The 21,551-nt window shown below is 37.8% G+C and overlaps 1 protein-coding gene across 2 annotated transcripts in view; it reads left to right on the top strand.

The window, feature by feature from the left end:
- Positions 1–3,319: 3,319 nt before the first annotated feature.
- quob (quattro b) overlaps positions 3,320–21,551 on the top strand; it is a 37,086-nt gene continuing 18,854 nt past the window's right edge. For both annotated transcript variants that reach the window (XM_028003022.1, XM_028003021.1), the window contains exons 1-3: positions 3,320–3,647; positions 18,450–18,647; positions 19,168–20,647. In XM_028003022.1, the coding sequence (XP_027858823.1) occupies positions 3,645–3,647; positions 18,450–18,647; positions 19,168–20,647 (1,681 nt within the window). In that variant the 5' untranslated portion in view covers positions 3,320–3,644. The remainder of the gene's footprint in view (positions 3,648–18,449; positions 18,648–19,167; positions 20,648–21,551) is intronic.

The following is a 21,551-nucleotide window of genomic DNA, read 5'->3' as shown; positions in this document are numbered from 1 at the left end:
GAATGTTGCTAACTGTGCATTCTTTTCAGAAGACGATGTTTTCTTCAGTACTTCAATGTAACTTTCTATTCTAAACATGCTTCTCATTCACCTTTAAAGGAGCCAAATAAACATAAAAACACCCCACACCTATTAAGTGGACAGATAAGAAGTCCAAGAAACATACTGCTTATGTTATGTGAAAGCACATGTCAAATACCAAGCCTTGGTTTCCTGTAATCCTTACATGAAAAGACTAAGCAGGAAATTATGTCAGAGTCACAGGCTCAGATCGCCAGACATTGATAAGGTTTCTCTTCCTGGGAAAGAGAAACATGCAAGAGATAGATCCCTCTTTTGTCCCTTGTTTCATCTTATCCCATCAAGATATGTAAAAAGCTACCCAGATATCCTTCATAAAAGAAAATGTCGTATCAATGTCACAGAGGCTCTTATGCAGAAATCTATGCATTCCAAGATTAAAACTCTTTACTTTAACAAGGCCCTAAAACGAGCAAAACTCTTCAGTATATAAACACTATAATATTAATATAACACCATAAAGAGGTAAACTAGTATTACTGCATAACTATCAAAAATAACAACTCCAAGACAAGCATAACTCCATAATTATGAGGACTCCCTTTAATACAAGCTAGCACAACCTAAAAACAAGCATAAACCCACAATTCACACAGCAACCATGACTTAGAAACTACCATTAGTTATCCCCAAGCTAGCTAATCTCCATAGATAGTTTAAGTAGCAAACCCCAAACGTCTAGAATAACTCATTAATCAGCATGACTGGCAAAAGTTTTAAACATCATAAACCTCTAAACTAGCATAACTTCATGATTTACAAACAACCTCCCCCCCCACCCCAAGTACACACACTTTCTGACATGCAAACAGCATGTTGCACCTCAAATGACTTAACCTAAGCCTAAAGAAGCCTAAAGACTTGTTGTGGTCAGGTAATTGATCCATAAAATAATCCTGGGAGTAGATTGCCAGGAGGCAAGTTAGTTTTCCCAGACTTTTAATGGCCGCTGCTATGAGTATGTGCAGTAGTCATTCTTTATAGACTGTCAAGACATTCATTGCTGTGTCTTAGTCAGTATGGGAGCTCATGTGGGTAAACGCTTGTTTGATGTGAATCCTCGAAGGGGTCCGAATTACTTTTTTCTCCGTGGGATTCCAGTCTCATCAGGAAAGAATTGGACATGGAGTGACGGAGAGTAGTTGGAGCGCTCAGGTTCTCAGCTGTCTGTGTCTGTGCACAGAAGTGTTTATGGTGGGTTTGTGTGTTTATGTCTGCGTTTAATAAATTGCAGAACATGCACAAACCGGTAAGGGTGTGTGCGGCAGATTTCCTGTCCGGCCTTATTTCCGGTACTATTGACGCTTAATCTTTGTGTATGTTCCTCTGTCTCAGTTTTGTCTGGTGCACAGTGTGTGTTATTTATGTGGTCTCCAATCCCCACATTCACTGACTCATGAAACAAAGATCTGCCCTTCTGGCGTAGATGGACAGCACATCTGGATTTCATGGGCAGAAGTGTATGCATGTGGGCGTGTGTGTGTGTATGTGTGTGTTGAGGAAAGAAGGGGGCCAGTTTGTCTCCTCTTTGTGAAGAGAAGACAGTGAGAAATACTCTGAGACAACAATTTGTGCTTGTTGCTGATAGTCAGTCGTCTTCTTTTTGTTTTGCTTTGTTTTGTTTCTTAGTGCTATTTTTGCCCAGTCGCTGTCTTATAGTTAAATCATGAACACTGACATTAACTCAGAAAATGGATGCCCGCAGCGCTTTAAGTGTTGTTCTGAGTTGTTTTGTGACCACCTGGATGAGTCTTTAATGTGCTATTGAAGTAGTTTTGTTGCACTGAACACTTATGCCTATGTTAACCACTGTTCCTTGTTTTTCCACCTGTGATGAATGGCCATGGTAATTCATGATTTAACAAAAGCAGTTGTGTTTTCACAAAGGGCAAGGTTGATTTGGGTAACTTTGTTCCCCTTTAAGATGGAAAAAAATAATTAAAAAACGTCTTATTTTTACTTAGCATAACTTTGTTTGATGATCTGAAATGTGTAAGTGTGACAAAAAAAGCAAAAACAGAAGTGATCTTACTTTGAAAATGCTTTCCAGTGTACTGTACATCTGAGAAATCATGTCACACCAGCGTGCATTGTGGCTTGGCTAATGTGAGAAGTTTTATTTGTTTGTCCCAGACTTTGCTTAACACTGAATGAGTATGACTTTCAATGACAATGCTATTTCATTCTAGCTCTTCATGGCATGAAAGAAAGACGATTCAAAAGTAAATTTCAGTGGCATGTAAATAAAACTGTGTAACTCATGTCTAGAATATCAGTTTCACATTTTAGGGTAAAGGACAAATTAGCATTTACCATTGCTTCTACAGAGTGCGAAACAACTCACAGACCGAAGGGGAAAGTTTTCTTTTAATACTTTCAGCTGAAACCTTACCTGAATCTTTGATGAGAAGAAATATTATGTTTCCTCAGATTTTTTAGTGGAAATATTCATGGATTTCCATGTAATTTCTGGAATTCAAATGAATAAACAAGGAGAGGTGGAGGCCAGCTGTTAGCTAACCACCAGAATCACATGCATTCTCTGGGCTTCAGCCCAAAAAAATAAATGTTGGCCTGTCAATCTTTTTACACATGGAAAGCCACAATAGTGAATTCTTCTGCCTGCAATGGCAGCAGCTCCTGCCTGGGTTTCATTCAAACCTAATATAATTTTCAGCCCATAGCGGTGTATATACAGTACTTTCCTCTGATCTTATGTAGCGGTATGACGGCAGTCCTGCTTGGCTTGGACCGCGTCAGTCTGCCGGCGGACAATTGCTGAAGAGAGGAAATGAGAAAGCCTTAAGCAGACAGTGGAAGTCTATGAAGTAAAAGGGAGAGAAGAAAGACTGACTTAACTTTCTAAAAGCTGTCAGGGAGTAAAACACAAAGAAAAGGGGCCAAAAATGAGGGGCTGGATTTCTGCAAATCTGGGCCAAAAAGGTTTGCTTCCTTCAAAGTGTGTTCATGCATGGGGAGGTTTGGGGAGGCATGGCAGAATGGATGTGGAAATGTTTCGATTCCTACTTGGAATACAGTAACAGCCAGTGAGTGTTTCTCTGAATGCTTTGTGTTTGGGATTGTGACTTATTGCGTCTGTGGGTGTGTGATAAAGCATGCGCGTTAGAGAGAGGGAAAGAAAGAGAGAGCAAAGAAAATCTCTGAAAAGCCTGGAGGGGGATTTTTCTCTGAAAAGGGAGCGCTTTTCTCCTCCCCCTCCCTGCACTCCTTCCCTTCTTTCCTCCTCTCACCCCCCGACACTCAGAGGAGCTGGGGAAGTGAAATAGAAGTGAAAGAGGAGCTGGAGGATCAACAGGCAGCTCAGCAATGCACGTCTCTCTATGCCACAAAGTTAAAGTGCGTGAAGAATGGGGCTGACTTTTCTTCTTTTTCAATCAAGTCGACTCACTGTCATGTGGATGTTCTTCAGGCAGTCTCTGGTGGGGATATGCTAAACATGGCAGGTCTCCAAGCACAGAGCCAAGTGGAGCTAGGTAAAGAGGATTATCGAAATCCAAAAATGAAGAAACTTTCTGCCTGATAGAGAGGAAACTCCAGCAATCATGGTAAAGTATCATGGAAACTTTACCTCCTGTTTGTCCTTCCTGCTCATTGTTATTTTGAAGTTAAATCGAGCAAGTGCTCCACTGACCCATTAACTCAGACCTTGTCTTTTTGTTGGACAACTCTGCGGCTTTGCAGAGCATTTGTGGGTGAAGTTTAGCAACCATGAGTTGTTTACCCGCAGATCCTCACCGCCAACAAAATAAATAAATCATTATGAATAACTATACTTTCTTTTGCATTTTTACGAGCTCCCAGGATCATCGACTGTATTGTACAACTTCACCTCACTTGTTCTCTAGGTAGTAAAACTTAGTCTGCACAGTGTTATTGTAACCATCCTCAGTGAAGGGTTTTTTTGTTTTCTGAACTCTCTTGGTGAGACAGCTCACAACATCTGAAGCTTTTCAAGTGTTTGCCTACTGGGAAAGAGAGAATGAAGCTCATTGTCTTTTGTGTTAAACATTTTAATCCTTTTGGGTTTAATTGATGCAGAAATCTCAGGATGTTATTAGTAACTGATTTGACTCCTTGTAATTTGTTCAGTTGTGGCTCTTTAAAAACTATCCACACCGCTCTAGTTTTTTAAATTTTTTATGAGTGGTTTAATCCCAGTTGTAGCACTGCTAATTTAACAATAACAGGTTAGCCACATGATGGGAATGTTTTTATTAACCTGTGGTAAATGGAACCTCTTGGAATATATAAAACAGTGTCTTACAAAAGTATTCATACCTGTTATTTTTTTCCTATTTTGTCAGCTACATACAAAAACTTTTGAGATTTGATACCCTTAAAAAAATCAAATGCAACTGGCTGCCTTCAGAGGGGGTGCGTGTGCGTGTGTGTGTAATGTGACTCAATTATAGCAGGGGTAAGGCAACTGGTAGGACCTCTAGAAGAGTTGCAGTGATCCCAAACTTCTTTTAACTATTAGTAAAGAACTCTACCAATATTAACTTTTTAAAAGAGCTTCAAAAAGTCCAGTATTGACAGAAAGTGACAACAAGTTTTGTTTTTAGTTTTACACAACTGTCACAAAAACAGCAAAAAATGTGGAAGAAGATGTTCCAATCCAATCTGACAAAACGTTCCCTTTCTGGCCAAAGTACAAAACAATGTGGAGAAAAAAAAAAGCACACGTCACACTTAACATCCACAGTGAAACACAGTGGTGGCAGTGTTATGCTATGGGGATGCGTTTTTTTGTTTGTTTGTTTTTTTCAACAGGGACAGGGAAACTGGTCAGAACTGATTGGAAAATTGATGGAGCTAAATGCAAAGAAATTCTGCTGGAAAATCTGTCAAAGGCTCCAAAAGGCAAACAGAGAAGAATGGGACAGAAGTTCAACATCTATAAAATCACTTACTAATTGTTGTTCATGGACCATCCCCATACGATCTGACTGAGCTTAAGATATTTTGCTAGAAAATTGGGCAGCATTTTCTTTATCTAACTGTACAAATCACTCACGAGACATACACAAAAATTCTTTTGGCTATAACTAAAGTCTGAAGTAGTTTCACATTGAACCAAGAGGGCTGACAACAAACAGATCCTGTTCTTTTCAGATTTTTTACTTTTAAGGATTCCTGCAAACCATGCATCATTTTCCTTCAACTTCGCAGTCATGCGCTGCTTCAAGCTGATTTACAACACAATTCTTACCAAATGTTTTAATTTACCAAAGTGTAAAATATATAAGTATATTTTCAAGGTCTTGTAACTATAACTTCTTTAACTTCCTTTACTGAAAGAAACATCTGAGTTGATGAATCTCAGTCAGATTCCTTATCAAAAGATTGAGTCAAAAGTCTAGACTGTAGTTTATCTGCCTCTATATCCATAGCTGCATACTTGTTTAACCAGCATTCAGGGACGTGGTTGTTTGTTTTACTTAAAGCATGAGTGATGTTTTCCTTCATGGCCACCCTGACTTACAGTCATTTAAACCTAAAGAGTCTAAAGCATCTGATTACTGCACCGTGCATGATTTATATGTTGGGTAAACACTTTACAAGGGAACAAAACCCAGATCCCTTCTCACTGGTGTGCACTGTACCTGCACTTGGTTACAGTTTGACATCCATTAGCAGCAGCCATTCATTCAGGAGTATTAGTAAGGTCAATGACTTTCTTCAGCAAATCTCAAGAGAAGCAAGTTTTGTTTCATTTTTTTGCTAAAGATATAGGTCAAGTGCAGTGCACACCTGCTATAAATGAGCAGTAAGGTTTCAGGTCAGTCAGACATGATTACTCATTATTTATTTGTGTTATGTCATCAATTGATGTCAGAGAAAAAAACAGGATGCCGTTTGACTTATGGTCTATATCCTAACCCGACTTCATACAGTCACAGCTGTAATCCTCTCATAGATATTAGTGAATCCCAGCTTTGGCTAAAACAAGTCACTTCACATCTTTTCACATCATTTCACTTCCTTAATTCTGAAAACACCTTCCCTGGCTTTGCTTGCTCTGCATTCATTTTGCAAAGCCATACTAAAAAAATAAAAAGATATGGAAATTATTATTATGATCTAATCTTGTAATTAAGATGCCCATATCAGAATTTTGTGGCTTATTTGTGGTCTGTGGTTTTCCTCTTGCTGAGTTTAGTTGTTTCAGATTTCTTTTTAATAAACAATCTATACTGCTCCGAGTGGTTAGAAATTATTCATACAATTATTTATATTATGGGGAAGAAGAAGCCACGTGTGTGAGAGAGTAAAAAAGAGATTTGATGACAGAGTTGACATTTTAAATTCTATATTACATTATTGATTAGTACAGCTAGTGTTGCTATTATTACTAATAGTCACTGTATTTATTCTCTAGAGAATGTAGATTCTTACCTCTGACATTTTCAAAAGGTTGCCAATATTTAATCTAACATATTCCACAACATAATGAGCTTAAAACGTGAAAATATTTTTAGAAACTTCATGATCCTTCCCGGTATTTACAGGAAATTTTGCTCTTTCTTTCTCTCTCAGTCTAAAGAAATCTCAAACAGGTAGACATTAAATAACTTCTTAAATTTCTGTGATCTTCACACCTCACTGATTCAGACTTTAGCTAACATCAGTAACAACCTCCACACCGAAGAGTGTTGTTGCAATCACAACCTGGTAGTTCTTAGATATGGTGCATTAGTGTTAAGAAAATTCTGAGATTTTTTATCTTCTATCTGAATAGTTATTGTAATTTGCCCTATTCCACAACAAAAGGTTTTACTAATATTAGTGTTAGTTTAGTTTTTTAGTAATGCTAGCGGCACCATCCTAAGTTTACCATCAGCAAATAAACCATACTCAGCTTGAATCTGTCAAAAAATAGTCATAAGTCTTATTTCTTAGCCATTTTTAAAAATAAAATATGGCTTAAAATTAAGGATCAGAACATTGAAGCTGTTGTGATACATATAATCTGTTTGTCCCTGGTAATAAATCTATAAGCAGTTTGGTTTCTGTCAGTTAAGTAAAGATACAAGTTATTTCTCTTGTCTATTGGATAATTAATTAATTTTACATAATTGCAGCTGTAGGAACCACAGTGTATAACAAACTGTATAAAATATTTTTTCCCAGTTGATGACAAGCGAACAAGGCAGTCCAGTTTTTGTCATTTATTGAATTTTTAGAAACAATAACAAATAACATTCAGTGTGTTACAGTGTTTTGTTTTCAGATTTTATGTTTATTTCACGATAATTGATAAGTGGTTGCGTGAACACGATTGGTGGTTCAACACCGGACATATACATACACACTTACATGTTAAGGTTGTCAAATCAAGCTATTCAGACTTTTTTTTAGATTTCTTTGCTTGTTACGCCGTATCATTTCCCCCACGTCTGATAAACCCGGAGAGCAAAGGCTTATGTGTGTCATGCAATAATCGCTTGAATTCCAATCAAGTAATATACCATTGTCAATATATCAATACATGAATGGGTTTCTGCAATCTAAATCTATTGTTGGCAGTTTTACTGTGGATCAAAGAGGTCCTTTTTTGCAACATGTCTGTTACATTTGCTTTGACTTCTCAGTTATAGTGAAATTTATTCACCATGTTGGTTCGCATCCTGTTGAAATATTTGTTTTACGTGAATCATATTGTTTCAAACTTTAACAGCTTGAAAGAAGCCATAATAGGACAACGTAGAAATATAATAGTGTTAGCTTTTTTTCACCTTTACGTAACCTTTGCATCGAATATCTAATCAGACACAAGTTGATTGTGGTTTAAATTTGATCAGATATTAGCATGTTTCTTCAATTTAAGGTTGCTCAGAGAGCAACTTTAATAGACTTCAGCTAGTTATTTATTTATTTATTGGAAATCATTATCTGTAGTTGTTGATGCAACATTTCTGAACAATTTTAGTGCAATTGTGGGATCATTTGTCTCCTCAGGAACTCAAATGGCAAAGGAGGACAATGTATCAAACAAAAGATGATCTGTGGATGGTCACAGCTTTTAGCTGCTGGCTTGTGAACAAAACTAATTTTCTTTTAGTCAGCAAGTCAGAACTCTGGAGCCATAACTTGTATCTCATTTGTTTATCTGTATGAGAAAAGTGGGCCGAGCTCAACACTTTGCCACATATTTTCAAAACCAGTGCAGAGCAACGTATTCATGGGAAAATGTTCACACTCTAGCTGTCAGTGTGCAGCATGTAGTAATCAAACGCAGAAAAATATTTTGGAGCTATTTGCCATTTTCTTCTCTTTAAAATTCACACAGGCTACCAAATCTTTTCGTGATACATTCACAGAGAAATATCTAAAGTTTAACTTTAGTGTTTGCCAAACAAATTTTCTTTTATCTTGAGGTGTGTTCTGGCATGCTGCTGGTTTTCACCAAACGCCTTTGCCAGCACATTATATATTTTTTATTTTCTAGGTCGTGGTTGAGCAACAGATGATATGAAAGTAGTTTATTGAGCATTTCATAACATCTGGTAGCCGTATACACAATGGAAGCATTTTTGAAGCACTTTTTTAACTTCATACTTGTTCTGAATTGCAGCTGTGAGTCAGAGAATGTTTTCTCAAAAGAGAAGACAGCAGAGATTTAAGCTGGATCCAGACACATTGAGCTCATTGTTTTGAGACAGCTTCAGTATGACTGCCTGTTGAAGTATTGTTCAGACCCGTGACATTTCCATTCTACATGTTAAACTAGTGTGCACTTAAACTTCTAGATATTATATTATATGTCATAGGATTTTCACCTAAATAAAAGTTTTACATTACATCCCAAAGATTTGGCAGTTTATTTTTCCTTTTTGATTTTCCAGTAATTTCAGATTTCTACTGAAAAACAAAATGAGCAACATATTCAGTCCCTCCAAATAAATAGAGATTTAATGCCATGTTTTTCTACTGACTATTTTTATCGATTGAAAAGATTTCAATCGATAAATATTTCGATTGAAAGATTTGACTCTGCTGAGTTAAGCAGGAGACAGAGCTGTCTCTTTACTAGGCAGAAGACACTTAATGTGAAAGAGGGATGAGAGATACCGACCGCATGTTTTTGATTATATGACTATGACTAATCCGGTCGTTTTGATTACGACCACAATTGCTCGGAGACAAAACCTCATTTCAAATGTGGTTTGCATGCGAAACCAGCTATAGAGCAGGTTTTTTAAGCCACATGTAAAAAATCATGCTGAGTCAGATATAAAGAAGCAAATGACTCACTTCAAGTCTGCACTCACTTTACCTGAGTACAAAAAGTATTTCGTCTTGACTGTGGTTGTTGCCATCGCAATCCAAATGATTTCCTAGTAAGGAAATCATTGAGCTTGGGGTCACTTATGCTTCACCATAGGCTAAATCCAAAAAAATACAGCCGTAGCGATACGCCAACCTCATTAAGTGGTATGGTAAATGTTACTGGCACCAAAAGATGAAATGAAATTTTAATCATATTTTTGGGAAAACTACAAATCCCGTCTTGCCCCCCGCCTTCCCTTTTTATTCATATACAGTATTCCAAAAAAATAAAAAAATCCACCATCAGCGTAGAAAAACGCAATGTACCATCTATTAAAAGAGCGGCCCTCAGATTAATTTCACTCCCTGCTCCGGCGGGAGTGAATTTACCGTAATAACCTGATATTGGCTGGAAAGCACAACACCTCCCCTTCCAGAAACCGCTGGAATTTTTCAGATTGTTCAAAGTGTGGCAGAATTATGGTACTGCAAATTTGGCTGCACCATCACCAATCCGTTCAGTCTGGAAGGGTTAAAACAAACATCTTCACATCTGGGCCTGTGATAAAAGCGACAGCTCACCTCCAGCTGTTGTGAATGCTCAGTCTAGTTAGCATAGCTACCAGTGACAGCAGATAAACATTTGTAATGATATGTTGTTTCTCCACCATTAGCGCATTTAGCAGTGAGTGAATGAGGTTGATTGACAGCACTAAGACCCTCCTCCTGGTTCTGATTGGTTGTTTTGGCAAAATAATTTGCATTACTTTAGTCAGTAATAGTAGTTAAGGAAGAAGGTGGAGGGGATTGATTGTTTTCACAGATTATCTGTCTCGTAACAAACTGTCACGACATGGTGACAGCTTTAACAAATATGGAGAAAACATATTTTTTATTAAAGTTATATACTGCAGCTTGTTTAAAATGCAACTACATAGCATTTTATTGAGAAGTCTGGATTGCTTTATGTGTATTTTTGCATGTTGCCTATGACTGTTGCTCATGGGGAGAGACATTTCAATAATCTAAAACTAATAGAAAAAATGTAAGCAACCTATTTTGCATACTGTATGCGGATGTTAAATTCATGAGCAGTAAATATTGTGTTAGTTATCAGTATTGAACCAAAGAAAGCAAGGCTGTTACAAGCCTTTAAAATTGTGACGCTTTTGATGGGTCAGATAGACTCAAAGAAATGTAGCAGCAGCCCAATTTAATTTTTTGCCATGGGGCCCAGGATTCCTGGCGGCGCCCCTGCTTACTTCATCAAACATAGTCAACTGCTGCCAACATATGAATATTAAGAAATATTACAAACATACAGTCTAAAAGGGAAATCACACAAGGGAAGAACTTTAGAGTGCAAAGCAAAATTGATCTTCAAGTTCAACTTTGGGCTGCAGGAAAAATATCTAACTTCCAAATCTGAATTTGTTTGTTGGCTGACAAAGTGATAAGGCAAGTTAAAGCAGGCACAATATTCCCATAAAAAATCTCTATCAGTTACCGAATTCTTTTTGTTAGTGCTGAACTGGTTAACTTTTGGACAGATCAACAAAACCAGACAGGGAGAAACCAGGCAGTGTCAAGTATTTTACGACACATCTTACCTTAAGTGCCACTTTTGCCTGGAGGTGGAATGAATGTGCACTCCATTCAAAGGAATTTTGAGAGCCAATCGGCATGAAAACATAAACAAAAATCCTTTCAAAATGTCACATCAAGCGCTGCTACAACTTAATTAAAGTCAATCATCTTAACATTTGTGTTCTAAGCAGTTTTTCTTTTCTAAGCTTTAATCGTTGTAGCAAATGACAAAAAAACTCACTGCCAATGCATGCCTGACGGGTTGTTTATACTGTGGCTCAAATATGAGGTGAAACTTTCTTTAGCCTGATCCTGGGGCGGTGTGCTCCAACCTGCAATTATTTGCTCACTAGCAAACTTAGCAAAACAAAGTAAAGGATGGGGGGAGGGCTAAAATGGTGGGCAAGAAAAAGAGAAAGCCAACTTTTGAAACAAATGCCTTCTGTCTGTGCTAGCTTGCCCATTTAGGTCATACCATGACCTTTGCTGGAGCCTGAAGCTCCTTCTAGAGTTAAATCACTGGCTGCTCTGGACAATAGCAAGAGGAAAGGGAATCCCCGTGTCATGAATGTGAAGCAGAGGCAGCGGTGGAATGTGGCTGGAAATTGATCAAAAGCAACAGCCTCTGCAGACCTAGATAAAGGTTGGGATTTATGCTTGACTGAATACGCTTCAGTGTCTGACTGTGGGAGTAAATAGTTATTGTGAGCATGGCATTGGCTATGCTAATGTGCTGCACAGTGTAAAAACAAGAGTTAGTTAAGTAGTGACATAATTTGATCGTGATAAGGACTGACGTTAGAGTACGTCAACTCAAATACACTGTTAAGCAGACTTTAGCAGTGCTCATAACAGTTGCATCTTTGTGTGTGATACTTGGTGATGAACTGTGTGAAGATTTTGTATCTTCTTCAGATGTTTGCCACAGACAGCAGTGAAGTGGGTGAGCTGATAAAATGGGGTCAGTGTGGCACCATCTACTGTAATAAATGATTTTATTGGGAAGAGCTATCATTTATGCTTTTCATAATTACCAGCCTTGTTTGCGTAAAATTTGTGTTTTTTATTTGACTTGATGCTCTACGTACAGTTTGGTTGTTGTTTAGTACTCAACTCAGATCATACTTGAATCTGTCTCCTTTCATGACTCCACACCCGCACTGCTAATATTTCCAATACTGCTATAACTAGGACTGTGATTGCAAAGTGTGCTTGTTGTTCTCAAATATGTTTTTCTCAAACTTTTCATTTTTACGGATTCATTCACGCTTGCAGTTCATGTCTGTTATAAGGTGGAGTCTGTTTTATTGAGATACATGAAAACAGTCAACCTCCCTTCTTTCATTTGGCTGACTGGACTTTCTGAAGTGGACCCAGCTGAGCTTTGCTCGGGTAAATCTCAGGAGGTTCTACCTCATATATTACTAGCCAAACCACCCACAGTCATGACTTCCAGTAACGGAACATTTTTTGCTATCTTAGCAAGGGTAACAAAACAGGGGTTCATACTTCACGTCATGAGAAGTGCAGGCAATTAACCCAAAATGCTTATCGAGAGATTAGAATGTGTTTTAACGAAGCTCTTTTTAGTATAAAATTGACTAGCACAGATTTGAACAAAGTATTTTAGATTTTAGCAAGAACTGTTTGTTTGAATTACATGCTAACTTTGTGAGGCAGCTGCAGCGAACATTATCTTATACATGCAAATTGATTCTTCTCGTCACAGTATTTTTTCCCAAACGTTAAGTAATTTGCCTTTAAGCTTGACTAGACTCGTAGTTGCAGCTCACACCTGTTTTATCAGATGAAGTAAGACCAACATAACAACTAGAAAGCTCTGCCTGAGGCTAATTTGATGAAATATATTGTCATGGTATTGCAAGAGCTTTTTGGACAAGATCCCATCAAACCCTTATACATTGCTGAATACAAATGGACCAAATAATTTTTTGTCTAACACTGCCACCAAGACTAAATGTAGAGCACTAGATAAAATACCACAAGAATGTTTTATCTGGCAGTATATAGCAATGAGATTTATACACAAGTGCTTGTAATCTACATGGAAAAGAAAACAACAGAACTTGACTATTGTGCAGAAGACCAGGTGACAGTGCATATCTAAAACAGGACTTTAAAATCTCTCTTAATTTCAAAATAAATGTTTTCTCCTTGTGAAATTTTAATTGTTCCCCCTCTGTGCATCGATCGCTACATAGCTTAGGTTTATTAAACACCTAGATGTTAAAACTTGAGTTGAAAATCCTTGACTAGGGTTCCAAACATGGGCCATCTAGCAGGTTTGGTTGCCTTTTGAAGGAATCTAGACCTGACTGTTCAGCAAATGGGACAATTTGAGGAAACCTCCCTCTGTAATCACTTAGAAAAAAACAAAAATAGACAGATTTTAATCAGTGCCTTTTTAAAAAAAATTGCAACCATTAAGAAAATTAAATATTTTGGACATATATCTAATAATCTTCAGACTGACTACATCTTAATCACAAAAGCCAGAGATCAAAACTAAGTGTGAGACATGAACTCTCACCACTAATCAGGTTTTAAAGCTGACTGGTAAGAAAACTTCAAAACCTGTCTCTGACAGAGTTGGGAGAGGCTTAGCACCTTGTATAACAATACTAGGGACATAAAATAGACTTCTTTCTTTCTGGCCATATGTATTTATGTCAATCTGGACTCCAGTACTTTGGATAATTTTGGAAATGTTTTAACTCATTACGATGCACCCCACTTTTAATTTCCAAGCTTATATGAAACCTTGGAACAAATTCACTTTCCACACTTGACAACAAGGTTTTAAATACAGATTTACAGTAGTTTCCAATTGCAAATCATTCTACTAAGAGTAAGGAGTTCAATATCAGAGGGTATTAATGTAGTTGTATTTTTTTAAGCACATATTTATATTTCTAATGAGCTATGCATTGTACCTTGTTGATTTTTAAAATAATTTACAACAGTTAATAGCTGCTAATTTTATTACATAAAATAACATTCAAACTAGGCTAACGGATAAAACAGGACATGATTTGCATTCATAACGTACAGTAATAATAGATAAAAGCTGGCAGGCATCCCTTGAGAGAATGTTAACTACAGTCATTACAGATATTAAACTTCCATGAATGTAGAACAAAATAACAGATCTGAACTTCTCTGGAAACAGCAAGCATGCAAGAGTCTAATAACTGAAATAAAACACATTCAGTGAAAAGCTGAGCCACTCATCTTTGTTCAGCCCTTTATTAGAAATGTCCCCAGATACGCTCTTAGCTTTGCAGAGTACAGTAGAACCTATATTTCAAGGGCTACGTGAGTCTTAAACAGCTGTGATGTATTATCATTCGACCGTCTGCCTCCAACCTATTCTGCTCTCCATTTCACAGGCTGTTGTGACAGATGTACACAATCAGGAAAATGAAGGAATGCAATGACTAACAGAGGTGCGCAGAGTGAGAAAAACTGCAGGTGCTCAGATATTGATGTTGAATGAAATCCAGGACCCTGCACTGTGTGGTGAACGTTAACTCGTTTTAGCTCTCTGTGATTGCAAATGTTAAACATAGCTGAAAGATTTAAGGTGTTATTGCATAAACAACAGCTGAAATCATCTTACACTTGTTTTCAACATTTCATGTCCAAAGTGCAGACAGATGCTTCTGTCTCTGCCAGTTGTTCTTCAAGTTGACCAGTGTGAGGTCTTTGATGCTGCTGTGTTTTCTGTTTACTTTGAGCTCCTCAGGACCTGTTCAAGCCATCAAGCCTTACCAGGACCATGCTTAAAGCAGGGTCCTTTGTTGGACAGGGGGTTTACAATAACACAGCAGGCTACTGAGAACCGGTTGTATAAATAGATTGCCTGGTGTGGATCCAAAAGTAGTATCCTCAAATTAAGCCATCTATTTCACTAAACCTTTTTATTGTAAAATTAAACATTGGTGCTCTGTAAAGGCTGCTGTCAACATTTGGTGTTCTGCCCAGACTAGGAAGCATATAAAAACAAATATATCAGAGAGAATTATGCAAATCATTAATGTACTCATTAATAATTATTTAGTTTATGCGTGAGATGTGCTTTGGTTATCAGTTTGGCAGCTGTTTTAATTAAAAATATAACTTATTAATTGTTTTAGTTGTTATGTGGTGTTCATTGAATGCTTTTGTAAGGCTTTGGCATCAGTATAATATTTCTCTCATACCTCTTATGAGTTTAATTTGTCTTTTTAATTTTTTTTGTTCATGGCATTAGAGTTTCCAGCTGTGGGTGAGGTGATCATTCCTTTGTTTACTTTCATTCCAGTTTGCCTAGTAATCAAATTAACATCAAAATTAAATCAAACAGATTTATAGTCAGTTTAATGTATTGCTCATACCAAAACTGCTTCATGTATCTGGAATGAAAGAGACTATTTTGGAAAACCCTGAAATTAAAAAAAGTCCTGATAGATAAAACATTAAACAAATCAATAAGTATACTTATGTAAAGTGTATAATAGTAGCAGAAGCTCAGTATTTTCACATTATGATGATTTTATTCATTTTGTCATCACTTAGCACCAGGTGACTGTCTCAGCACCAGTCCCATAATTGTTTGACCTCCTACCTGTAAATTAATACTCAGTCACTTAAAAACAACCTTACCTGGTGTACCTGTCATCTACAAATGGCTTTAGAAAGTTTCGATTATGTTTTAATGCACTGTGGTTTTGTTACAGTATAAATGGCTGTGGGCTGAGCAGACAACCCTGAGAGATACCATACCAAATCAAGTCAACTTAATGCTTATTAGTTTCACAACTTACTTACTTTATTGATTTTTTTTTTGGAAGTTAACCTGCTACTGAATGGTTACTAATTGTATCCATTTATTGAGAAGTTAATATTTTTAATGCGTCTTCTTTTGTACTCATGCACACTTGTATCTTTTAAGTTTTATATATATTCATTCAAATCTATGTTTTTTGTGTGAAATAAACATTTCAAAATTTTGCTGTTTGAAGTGTTGAACTAATCACGTTACTATTTGTGCTACTGTTAAATCACGTTACTTCATATAGAGTACTATCATTTATAACACAAGTGAAAAAACTGTTAGTGCTTCACTTAAGTTTCTGCATTATGGATCTTTACCAACACTTAATGGACTTGTGTATACATTCTTTCTAAACACAGAAGGGAAAACACAACTTTAAAAAAAGACTCAACATATTTGCAGACTAAACCTTCAAGAGCCCTGTCCTTATAAATACAAACTAGAAGTTTGTGTGCCAAATGCTAAATTCATGGAACATTTCACAGCCAGCTGACATGCCAAGACCCAGATTTATTTTTACTTTAGCTGCTGTGCTGCACAGCCAGATCAAAAGTGTTGTGTATGTGCTCGACTATTTCACGAATCTAATCGCAGATCTCGAAACATCCTCAACTCAAAGGCAAACTTATTGTCGAATGGGTTCACTGAAATGCTTTAAAGACACTCTCCTTTCATCTGAATTGTTTCCACATGCTTGGCTGCTCCTCACTAATAGCACAGCTGCTGCTGATACCTTGACTTTTCAGACATTTGGAGGATTACTTCTCAAAAAGGTGTACTTACAGTGAAAACCAGCTCCATGTGCAGTACTTGACCCAAAACTGTTTCACAGACAGTTGAGTCTTTGAGGGCATTTATGTCTAGAAGAGATGCTCCTGTCACCTTGATCATCTGGTGACCTTGGTCAGCTGAAAATACATTAACTTAAATTAGCCATGTCCAGGTCAGGAAAGAAGTGAGCAGAGCAACGCAGGGAATACTTAATCATATTTATAATAAAGAAAAAAATATATAACTTTGAGTAGTCTTGGGTTTTTCCCTTGCTCATGTTCCCTAATGTGATAAAGATGACATCCAAAAGTGTACTCATGCAGAAAACCATTCAGCCATTTCCTTCGTTATTTGCCCAACTCTAAATCCAAAACCTCTTTGAGGAGACTCCAAGCAAAAACACCAATGAATCAAAGGTTGGCAAAGCATCTGTTGTTTTGCTCTGAAGTGTATTTGCTTTTGAGTTGTTTGGACCACGAGGACTTTCCTTAATGAGTCACAGTTAAAATGTTTTGAAAATGTCACAAGTGGTGACACAGACATTCTTTTTAGTAATTCATGGTCTTCTCGGTGCACAGTGTAATAAAGCAAAGGTATGTGACTGAAGTTAAGTTGCTCAGAATTTCTAAAATGCGACTGCCAAACTTTTGAAATGTCATACTAACAAAAGTACAGGTATGAGGCTCTGTTTGAAAGTCGTGTGCAGCTTATACGTATATTTCTTGTTGTTCTCTTCAGTAAGTGAAAATCAAAATGAGTTAGTCACAGTGGTTCTCATTAACAGCTACTCAAAGAGATGTTTTTATTCAGAAATGTAGAAAATAAGTCCTCTGTTGTCTTGGCCCGTCTAAGACTGGCATCAGGTACCAAACAAATAGGATTCATAAAGAATAAATCTCATTTCAAATATCGTGAACTGTTCATTTTAAGGATAATATTCTGACATTTATAGACAAAGCAATACATTTTTATGATGCTGAGCTAAATATTTGCTATTAGTGTTTTAACAAAATCACTTTATCTGTGAATCAGCTCAGTTTATATAAAATACTCAGAAATGTAAACATGTGGTTAGTTAAAAGTAGTTTATTTGTGTGGACATCTTTGTCCTTTTCAGTGAATGAGATAAGTGAACTCCCACATAAAAAGTCACATCACCTCACATTCCTCTGGGATCTTTGCCTCTATGATAACACAATGTGTAAAGCTTGAAAGTGTGCAGTCTGCCAGTTCTCTTTAAATCAACTTTAGTATTTTTACTATTTCCTGCTTTGTTTTTTTTAGTTACATTTTAAAAGTATTCTACTCTGGGTAGACAGTATGTCTGGCTCCTATTCACGCTGCAGACTTCTTTGGTGGTGAAAGACTTTCCTTTGTTTTGTTTTATTTCTTTTTAGCCATATTCTTACTCCCCTTTTGATGTGTAAATCTTACAGGGAGCTGATCCAGTGAGTCAAGACAGCCAAGACTGTAAAATTCTCCTCTGACTTCAGCGCCAAACAAGAAAAAAAAAAAAAGAAAAAAGAAAGAAGCGGATGTCTGGGCCAGGAAGTGAAATGAAAAAAGTCTGAACAGCTGATTGTGTTCTGGTCACACTGCTGATGTGGTGCTTTAGTGAAAATGGCAAACAAAAAATAATCTCCTAAAACCCTAGATATGTCAAAAATAAAACCCAAAAAAGCCTTACAATTTAAAGAGGTGTACTTTTATTTTACCATGACTGTTGAAGCTTATTTTCTGAACTGGGTTATTGAAAGGTAAAATACATAAAATATGCAAGCAATCTTTATTTTTGTCCTATAGTAATGCATGTGGCTGAGAAATAACCGAGTCAAAGCAATTATGAAAATAATAATTTTTAACTTTTAATTTCTCCCAGAATCCAGAATCTTTGGACCTGTCTATCCAGAGTGCCTTGTCGGCACTCTTCCCACCTTTTGAGGTCACAGCACCCATCGTCCTCTGCCAGCTATTTCGTACCATCGATGAACGTTACCACGGCGATGCTCTGCAGTGCCTGTTGGACTTCCTTATTCCCTCCAAACACCTGCTGGAGTCTGTCCAGCAGGCTGCATGTGTAAGTGTGAATGCATAAAAAGATACTATTCATCTTCAGTCATGCTGTAGACTCCCAAATGGGTTACAGAGGTTTAAAGAATAAGTAAATAACTTACTGTGACTGTCAAAGGTTTTAACAAAAATGATGAAAACTTAATAGAGAAGCTGCTGAGATCTAACCTTACATAGCTTGGTTGCTGATATTTTTCAATCCAGAATTTTTACTCGAATATTTTTTATAGTTTTTTGTTAATATTTTCTACTGCGTGGACAACAGACTGCACACTTGAGAACAGTAACAGCAAACAGTTCAGTGTCATGTCCTAACAAAATTAAATGAAGCACTTCTGATGCTGAGATTTTTACTGTTTTCAGTGCCTGTTATTAGAGTCATAGTCCTTATAATTCTGCTTATTGCCAATAAACAGCATAACTGAATGAAAATTGCAATTCCTAATCTGTATAAGCAATAAAAAGTATCAGAGAGTAAATCTAAAAATCCTTGTCACTCTGTAATAACAATATATTTTTTTTTTCAGGCTGGATACTCTGACGTAGTTTTCCGCTGTGAGGGTTGGCCTCTTTGTCTGCATGACAAAACCGTCGTCCAGTTAGCGTCTGTGAACCCTTTGCTGTTGCGTCCTGGAGACTTCTATCTTCAGGTGGAACCCTTTGGTGACCAAGCGGCCCGGATTGTCCTCAAGAGCCTTCTGGAGGAGGGATGTCGAGAGGTTGAGGAGACACCGATCCCTGAGACTTCCTACCCCTGCCTCTTCACTGAAGAGTGGCTGCAGGATATCAATGAAGGACGCCACGGGACTCCTCTGTCTCGCTGTTTACTTTGCACAGATCAAGGTGTGATCAAGTTGCAGTGGTCTGAAATTTCAATTCCAGAGTTTTTAGACAAGCCTAAGACTGTCTCCGCCTGTGGTGAAGCAGCGCCTCAGACCAAGAAGGCCTCAGCTTCCTCTCACTTCAATTCATCAACCCTTCCAGTGGAGGCAGTGAAGTTGCCACAAGAAGACAGGATGTCAGCATCTCTGAGACCATTGCACACATCCTCAAAACTCATCAAAATGGAAAGGCGACCGCCCAGATCAGGGTCCAAACCAATGAACAAACCTGTGGGCTGGGTTTCTCCTAACACCTGGGAGAGTCTGACCTATCAAGAAATCGAGGGGGATTATGTTGACTTGGTGGAGTTTGCTAAAGGGAAGGAATTTGTGGATAAACAAATTCAACCTATTTCAGTGTTGCCCAAACCTGTGAGACAGCCGCCACCCATCCCACTTGGAAATAGTGGACAAACCCTGCAGTATGCAGATGAACCCTGTATGCCATGTGGCCAAAGACAGCTGGATCAGGATCTTATTGACCTGGATTTGAAATGTAGATACAGAGACTCTTATGTAGCAGCGCTAAAAAACCCGGTGCCTTTTGAAAGGGGAGGTGTGGACCTCCTAGGTGCCTTGGAGGAGGTTGGACTGTTTGAGGATGATGATATAAGACCTGGAGGGGCATTTGAAGGTCAAAAAGACCACCTATGTAACTTATCCAACCACTGCAAAGAACCTGCGATGGACAGTGAATCCTGCGAAAGCACGGGATGTCACCGTCCTTTGAGCTGTGAATCAGAAAACACGATGAAGGAATCAGCTTTGATTTTAAAACCCTTCTCTGGACTGAGCCCCAGTGACAGTAAACTAACTTCTCACCAGTTGGGGCATGCTTTTTTTAAGCATCCAGGATCAGTTGTGTCCTTGGCGACATCTGACGGAGGTTTGAAGACACGCCAAAAAGAGGAGGGTGTAAAACCATCGGGAAAACACAAAGTCAAAGTGAGATCTATGTCTGCTTTGTCAGACACCCCCACAGGGAGTCCTATTCTGTACAAAATCAACAACAGGAGCCACAGTGATGTTTGTCCTGAAACAGTAACCAGCATAATGCAGCATCAAAATAGTACAGCAGATTATCAGGAGGCTTCAAACGTGGAAAGACTGAAGTGCTTGAAAAAAGGTAAGTAGAGACAATGTTTCATCGTCTCTGTTGGCTAATTCACTGCAGATTTCATTTTAGAACGTAGCCCACACACACAGTCCACACATTAACATTATGCCCAAGCAGTCATTCATAATGAAGTGTCTCTCAATGCTCAAAGAATCTCCCAACTTTCAAGCAAAAAAAAAAAAAAAGTAGAAAAAAACGAGTGCAAGAAACTCTACCGTGACCTTGTTGTGTTTGAGGGAATGTGGCTCCTCTGAGGGTTACGCTTCATAAAGACTCTTCAGAACAAGGGTTCAAAAGTCAAAGATCAGACTTCAGCACAATCATCCTCCCGGGAATCTCCCCTGTGCTGTCTGAGATCATTGGCTGGACGGTCACATTCACGTCATTCCTCTTATCAGGGGAGGGAAAGGAAATAGCAACCTGCACCCCAGTAAAAGAGGGTCTGAACCCAGTGGGTGGAAAGAAAAAAAAGTACAGGGCATTTGTCTAATTTAGGGAGACAGAATGACATGCAAGAAGGAAGTTTCTCTGCTCTCCTCTTTTGTTTTCATGTCTAAGAATGCCCTCAGAGGGACGAGCTGAGATCTTGGCTGGAGACATGCTTGTCATGGACTATTAAAATAGTGGGGACTATAGATGGGGCCTTGTTGAGAGGAGGTCAATTAGGATGTCTACCTCACTTTGCTGCCAGGCTAAGACTTTTAAATTATTATTATTATTATTATTATTTTTTTTTTTTTTTTTTTACAGAATGTCTATGTAAAGTTGTGTATCTGTGCTGAATTTGTCTAAACTCAAATAAAAATACTTGTTGACAAGGAAGGATTGGTGGAAAGAATATATGCAAATTTAGGATCACTCAACATTAGCATAGATATGGTGTAAATTTAGGTTATTTAAATATTCATTTGAA

The sequence above is a fragment of the Xiphophorus couchianus genome, chromosome 20, assembly GCF_001444195.1.
Source record: "Xiphophorus couchianus chromosome 20, X_couchianus-1.0, whole genome shotgun sequence".
In the NCBI taxonomy this organism is placed as follows: domain Eukaryota; kingdom Metazoa; phylum Chordata; class Actinopteri; order Cyprinodontiformes; family Poeciliidae; genus Xiphophorus; species Xiphophorus couchianus.
The sequence above is the reverse complement of the archived record's forward strand: the minus strand, read 5'-3'. Positions and strand labels throughout refer to the sequence as shown.